The 7832-nt window shown below is 35.2% G+C and overlaps 1 protein-coding gene across 1 annotated transcript; it reads right to left on the minus strand.

Annotated features, from left to right (window-relative positions):
- Positions 1–247: 247 nt before the first annotated feature.
- On the minus strand, positions 248–7458 carry LOC128996728 (NADH-ubiquinone oxidoreductase subunit 8-like). Its single transcript, XM_054422174.1, has 2 exons — positions 7311–7458; positions 248–918 (listed from the first exon to the last, which is right to left on the minus strand). The coding sequence occupies exons 1-2, from the start codon at positions 7389–7391 to the stop codon at positions 379–381; spliced, it is 621 nt and encodes a 206-aa protein (XP_054278149.1). The 5' UTR covers positions 7392–7458; the 3' UTR covers positions 248–378.
- Between the last annotated feature and the right edge of the window lie 374 nt (positions 7459–7832).

The following is a 7832-nucleotide window of genomic DNA, read 5'->3' on the forward strand; positions in this document are numbered from 1 at the left end:
TGAAGCCCACAAGTTCTTTAAAAGTAAATAAGACGCATCCACAAAATAAACATCACCTATAAAACAATACCTGAAACTTGTTTTATACAATAGTTTGTAGGAGTGTACCATTGCCGTGGCAGCTGTTATTTTATATCAAGTAGGATGGGTCAACTGAAGCAAGTACATCCCATATGCCATTACTTGGCTAACACCTGATTCTTATCACTAAAAACAAGGCTGAGGTGTAAACAATTAATTAATCCTGTCATTTGAAAACTAAGTATAATTACCATTTCATATAACAATGTATCATTTCAATATTCACATTCACTGGCTATTATTTGAGCCATTTAACTTTACAATGAAGATTTTCTACTTAAAACTACTCAAACCGATTCAGCGATACAGGTGATCAGCGTGAATGTTTGAAGCGATTTCAGATTCCCATTTATCACCGTTGTTCAACAGCTTTTCCTTGTTGTACAAAAGCTCTTCGTGCGTCTCGGTGGAAAATTCGAAATTAGGTCCTTCAACAATAGCGTCTACAGGGCAAGCTTCCTGGCAAAATCCGCAGTAGATACATTTGGTCATGTCGATGTCGTAGCGCGTAGTTCGTCGGCTGCCATCAGCTCTTTCTTCCGCCTCGATGGTGATAGCCTGTGCCGGACAGATGGCTTCGCACAGTTTACAAGCGATGCAGCGTTCCTCGCCTGATGGATACCTCCTCAATGCGTGTTCTCCTCTGAAACGTGGACTGAGTGGCCCCTTTTCAAACGGATAGTTGATGGTCGCCGGTTCTTTGAACATATGTCCTAGTGTGACGGCAAACCCACGAGCCAGCTCGGTCCAGAACAATGTTTGTGCAGCTCTCTCTGTGATATCTTTCCATTCCATGCTCGGGTCCTGGTACCCGACATTTTTGAATGTAGTTCTGACCTGTAAATAACAAATACTATCAACAAACGGAGTTATCCTCGGTAAACCATTTCTAAAATCTCAAAACTGAAATTTACAAAAATCTAATCCCGAATCTCAAAACCTAAGAATGAAAAACTTACGTATTTTTGCCTTTTCAAGAACAAAAAAATACACTTAATAAAAAATGTTTTTTCTGCAATCAAAACTTAAAGAAGTGGGATTGTTTTAGTATTAACATGAATACCAATTACCGGTACCATGGCTAATACTAAAAACTAAAACCTAAAGAGTGTAATTTTTTTATAAACAAAGACTTGAAAGATATGACAAACCGATATCGATATCACCCTTCCCAGCACTAGGAAAATGTGCTCACAAAACTGAACATGCCATGGCGCATATGTGCACTAGCATTATTTGCACATGTTTTTGTTTGGTATTTCACTATACTGTAAATAACAGAATAACATGAATATGAGATCAAGACTTAAGTTAATTTTAAATTAATTACTTAGTTTTTAATCTAGAAACTCTTAAATCAAAATCTCACCAACAAAACCTTTCTTAAGTTTTGTTGGTGAGATTACAGGGTCTGTTTTGACACATCACACCACACAATATACCCCAGTTCTGATGAACCTTTTTTCCTACAGTAATAGAAAAGTGTTAGCCTATTTGTACTTAGTCAACAGCCGTTCTACTAAAATAACCATCTGATATGTTCAATAACCACAATGCGGGTTTAGTGTTTTCACCTGTCTTGTGAGGAAAGAAAAGCCTAAGTTACCTAAAATAACTGTGGATAGCCATACCATATGAGTGCTGTAGGTCTTGAACTTAGTGTGTGTACGCTGAAAACTGGGTTCATAAAATGTAAACTTTTGAAAGATTAAAAAAATTATTGTGAGAAAAATAGACATAGGTAAACAAGTTGGATCAATTAAGTGAGCAGAATTGCAGCTTAGGCAATTTTAACTTGTAGAAATTTAAAATTTTAACCCTTCGAGTGCCAACGTCCGGGGAACCGGACGTTTTTAAAACGAGCCAAAAGTGCCGACGTCCGGCCGACCGGACGTTTTTAGAACGAGCCGGACGTTTCGTAATGATCGAACAGTTGTCATAACAACCGAATGGATACTCGGATTCTTTTAACCCATATATTAACATTGAGTCGAAAGTTACTAGATGCGATACATCGGTTTTCGTTGGTCGAAATATCGAAAATTCGATTTTTACGAAATTTTAACCTAAAAATCGCCAGATCGCGCTCGGCATTTTTAGCGCGACCTTCGGGAAAAATCATCGGCATTTTTTGAGCGTTACTTTTATTTCTCGCCTGGCACTCTAAGGGTTAAGTTTAAGGGTTGATAGGTGGCCATGTTGATTTTTACTAAACAATTTATCCGTCGAATAGGCTAAGTTAACTAAAACAAGTGTAACTCATTACTTTTATATGATGTCTTCTTGAATTTTAAATAACTTATCTTCAGCTTGGCTAAGTTTACTCCCTAAGCCTAATCTTCAAGAGAAAAAACGTGGTCATCAAAGACAAGTTTTTAACCCTTTTTTTCTTATTCGCAATTTGCACTTGAACCCTCCCAATGACTATGTTGGTGAAAATTATTTCATCCATGTAAGTTAATTTGGGTACACTTCCATATCTGTTGGCACAAACAACCGAATGAAAATATCGATCGATATATCGATTATTCGATATATCGTTTGGTTAGTTAGGTAAGGTTAACCAAACGATGTTAACGTTTTGTTTCCATCTCTTTTAAGGTTAGGTTAACCTTAACTAACTAATCAAACAATATATTGAATTAAAAAATGTAATAATCAATATTACTCATTCGGCTGTTTGTGCCAACAGATATGGAAGTGTACCCGTTAATGTTTAGGCCTAGGTTAAAATTTAGGCAAACTTTTACATTCAACTCCACCGGTTAACCTAGGTAAGTAAGTTGACTGTCAATACAAATTTATCTCCATTGTCATTCTTAGTCCATAGGTTAATTTGACTATTAAATGCCTGAGTTTGTTTGGACAAAAATACATTATAGAGACTACGTTAGGCCAAAGTTAACCTAACCTGATTCACATTCCTGTAAGATAACTTTGAGTACAGTTTCTTAACTCGACTAACTTATATGCTAATAGGCTATATGTGATGTGGAAAGTGAATAGGGACCTCTTGTCGGGAATTTTCGATTTTGAGTTTTATATATATATTAAACTCCGAATCACTTGGTGCAAGTCCCATGCATCTACGATTTTTTTGTTAAATTCATAGGACTTTGAAATTTTGTTATGGAAAAGGGTCATTTTGAGAAAAACCATTTTGAAAATTTTAAATACGCATAAAAAGAGTTATTTTTATTCAAGAAATGATGTTGGTATCAAAAGAAAGCTTATAATCTCCTCTTTGGAGGCAAAACCAATTTTTGTCTTAACTCTCAGTAGTTTTCATTTAAATAATTGTTTTATTGAAGCACGTCGTAAAAATCTCATTTCAGAAAAGGGACCTCTTGTCGGCCATATGTCATTTCTCCATAAGATAAGAAAAGGTAGCCTACCTCTTTTTGGGACCGCAATATCTGTGAAATATTTTGTTCTCCGTAAACTAAACCTTGTTGTAGTTTTCTAAATTTCCTCTAGAATGCAGGACAATTAATTTTTTTGACTATATAGTCTATATAAATAAAATTAGAGTTTTGTCTGTACATTGCTTAGAATAATGAACTTTTTGGTTATTTTTACATTTCATAGGTCAGAGAAACCGAATCAAACCTTATCTCAATTTCTGTCTGTCTGTCTGTCTGTCTGTCTGTCTGTCTATCTGTCATTCTCTTGGTAACGCTAAAATACGCACTTTATTACAACTACTCCTCAATAACTATAGCACTGTCCCGCCTGAAACTTATTTTCCAAATACTATACATATATGAGATGGTTTTAGACGTATTTCATCGAATATGAGACAGTTAGATATTTAACAGTAAACCCTTGAAAAATCAAGTTTTTGTCGATTTTTGACGTGGAATTTCTGGAAGCCCATGTTAACCTTATGAGAAATGAAATTATTGAATCTTAACAGCTGTTTCAATTAAACAAGTTGGTTCTGTTCTGTGATGTTCAATAGCATTAAAGTTACAAGGATTACCAACAGGGTGCAGCACTAGCACTATTATTTCTTTTACATTTATGACAACAGCTAATTTGCAACCTGGAGGCGAGTGAGCGTAGCGAACGAGCTAACCTGAAGGCAAGTGAGCGTAGCGAACGAGCTAACCTGAAGGAAAGTGAGCGCAGCGAACGAGCTCCAACATACAGGTGAGTGAGCGTAGCGAACGAACTTCAACCAGGACGTGATTGAGCCATGCAAACGAGATCAGATAGTAAAAATTAAAGTAAGCCTACCGTTATAGGATCGACCGGCAGACACAGAGGTAATTTAACCTTTTATTGATTGTCATACCGATCCGGAACAACAAAAAACAACATAAAATGAAGCTATGTATAATAGTTTGGCCAGCATATCTTAAAATATGCAAACCAACTGCTGTTCTTTATATAAGAAGGTTTCAACTGAATATTATAAGATCCCCGTGCGTAGAACGGGTACACAGCTAGTCTGTTTATAAAGTTAATATTAGAAATGGGACCTCTTGTCGTTATGGCGAAATAACCTTCAGCGACAAGAGGTACCTTTTCTCAGACCGTACAGAGGTTAACAAAATGATTTTTTTTTTTACCTTTTACATCTTCTTCAATATTTTAACCGATACCTTTCTGTTCTATGATAAATGAGGTATAACAATCGATAAAAAACTGAATTTCAATATTTTCAACCTTAATTACTTAAATCGGCCGTACTGAAAATTTTGCATCATCACCGACAAGAGGTGCCTTTTCGCTTTCCACATCACATATATTGAAACTATCAAATTGGAAATATTGATTGATAATCAATATTTTTGAATATGTCTATTATAAAATTAAACTATCATAACCTAACCAACCAAACTTGCTGATGGTGAAAAAATCGCATGAAGGTTTACTAATCCAATCGATATTAGCATAGCCCAGTTAAGAAACTGTACCCATAACTTTTTTTTAAGTGCTTACTAATATTAACAGAAGAAGAGTGTTCTGGGGTACAGTTTCTTAACTGGGCTATGCTAATATCGATTGAAACTATCGAATTGAAAATATTGGTAATTATATCGACCTCCGGACCTCACGCGAAATTAAAAATTTCTTTTTTCAAAATGGTCGAAATTTCACGCTGATTTCAAAAATGATTGTCGTTTTTTTCGGAAACGTCCCGTTTTCCCGGAAAATGGGAAAAACGGGAAAAATATTTTTTGCTCAAAACCCATGTTGTGGGTACTCAAATTATGCGGAATTTTGTCCTGGACAAGAATATGTAAATTTTATTACGATCGGACCACTATTAAGTAAAATATCACCGAAAAACGGGAAAACGGGGAATTTTTTTTTTGCCCAAAACCCATGTTGTGGGTACTCAAATTGTGCGGAATTTCATCCTGAACAAGAATATGTAGTTTTTATTACGATCGCTTTTAAGTAAAACATCACCAGACAGGTTAACTAACCTAACATAACCTAACTTAGGTTTAAATTAGGTTAGGTTAGGATAGGTTAGTTTAGGAAGTAAGGTTAGGTTAAGTTAGGTTAGGTTAGGTTAGGTTAGGTTAGGTTAGGTTAGGTTAGGATAGGTTAGTTTAGGTTAGGTTAGGTTAGGATAGGTTAGTTTAGGTTAGGTTAGGTTAAGTTAGGTTAGGTTAAGTTAGGTTAGGTCAGGTTAAGTTAGGTTAGGTTAGGTTGGTTTAGGTTAGTTTACTTACAATACTTACCTATTCTAACCTAACCTAAACTAACCTATCCTAACCGATCGCTTTTAAGTAAAACATCACCGGACAGGTTAACTAACCTAACTTAGGTTTAGATTAGGTTAGGTTAGGTTAGGATAGGTTAGTTTAGGTTTGGTTAAGTTAAGTTAGATTAGGTTAAGTTAGGTTAGGTTAGGTTAGGTTAAGTTAGGTTAGGTTAGGTTAAGTTAGGTTAGGTTGGTTTAGGTTAGGTTGAGTTTTGATAGGTTAGGTTAGGTTAAGTTTGTTTAGGTTAGGTTAGGTTTAGTTGGGTTAGGTTAGTTTACTTACAATACTCATGTTATTGATTAACTAACCCAACCTAACCTAACTTACAAACTTAGGTTAGGTTAGGATAGGTTAGTTTAGGATAGGTTAGAATAGGTAAGTATTGTAAGTAAACTAACCTAAGCTAACCTAACCTAACTTAACCTAACTTAACCTGACCTAACCTAACTTAACCTAACCTAACTTAACCTAACCTTACTTAACCTAACCTAACCTAAACTAACCTATCCTAACCTAACCTAACCTAATTTAAACCTATGTTAGGTTAGTTAACCTGTCCGGTGATGCTTTACGTAAAAGCGATCGTAATAAAAACTACATATTCTTGTTCGGGATGAAATTCCGCACAATTTGAGTACCCACAACATGGGTTTTGAGCAAAAAAAAATTCCCCGTTTTCCCGTTTTTCGGTGATATTTTACTTAATAGTGGTCCGATCGTAATAAAATTTACATATTCTTGTCCAGGACAAAATTCCGCATAATTTGAGTACCCACAACATGGGTTTTGAGCAAAAAATATTTTTCCCGTTTTTCCCATTTTCCGGGAAAACGGGACGTTTCCGAAAAAAACGACAATCATTTTTGAAATCAGCGTGAAATTTCGACCATTTTGAAAAAAGAAATTTTTAATTTCGCGTGAGGTCCGGAGGTCGATATAATTACCAAAATATTGATTAATAATCGATTTTTTTAAATATAATTATTATCAAATTAAACTATCTTAAACTAGCCTAACCAACCAAACTTGCTGATGGTGAAAAAATCGCATGAAGGTTTACTAATCGAATCGATTGTTTCAATCGATATTAGCATAGCCCAGTAAAGAAACTGTAGCCTACCCATGGATTTATACAATTAGAAATACTGATAGCAGCGTTCAGTTTAAAATATTTTGTTAATAAGTTATGATGGAGCCAAGGCCCCACTAGGAGCCCAGATATCAAAGTTGCATTCTCTAGTCCACTTCTACAGTCTAAATAGGCCTAGTCCAACCCCATATTACATAACCATGGTTTATAATAGTATGAACCTCATTTTTAAGTCCTTATTCATCCACACTACATTTTTAAAGATAAAAAATTTGATTTCTTACCCCTTGTTAATTATTTTGCAGACTAGGCTAGTGAACAAAGTCGATAAAAACAACATTGGACATCACATTTGGTAAATTTAATGTAGTAAATTATAGGCTATGGATAAAATTGTATTTACTAATATACTATACCTGAATGAGGTTTGAACACACTGCTGGTTTTATATAAGCTTGGCCAGTTTTGCAAATATTAAATAACCTTAATGACGCCATGTTTGACTCTGCTCTGCTGGCTCTGCAGTCTGCAGTCCGCAGACGAAAAATCTGAGAATCTCTCGTTTCGTTTTGTTTAGCTGTCTCGCTGTCTGCTGAGAAGAACAGCAGATTAGCAGAAAGAAGAGGTAAATATTTTTCATAATCAGCTGTTTTGAACGGTTGATTATGGTTCTGACGCAAGCCACTGTAAATATTCTAGAAAAACTATAAAGAAGTAGGCTGTGATACATTGAGCATACCTCAAAACTTGAAATCAATAAATTAATCCAAAACTGATGAATGAAAAACTGAAACAATATTGAGGCAGATGGCCGATAGCCCCGGTCTTGAGTACTCTGATAATGAAACATATTCATAGATAAAACTTATGACATAGATAAAACCATTAAACATTCTCCCTCTGGGGCCCATTTCATAATAAAGTACAAACTAATATTA

This window comes from Macrosteles quadrilineatus, unplaced genomic scaffold, assembly GCF_028750875.1.
Source record: "Macrosteles quadrilineatus isolate MER2022 unplaced genomic scaffold, UCM_ALF_1.0 Scaffold_6__1_contigs__length_79288215, whole genome shotgun sequence".
In the NCBI taxonomy this organism is placed as follows: domain Eukaryota; kingdom Metazoa; phylum Arthropoda; class Insecta; order Hemiptera; family Cicadellidae; genus Macrosteles; species Macrosteles quadrilineatus.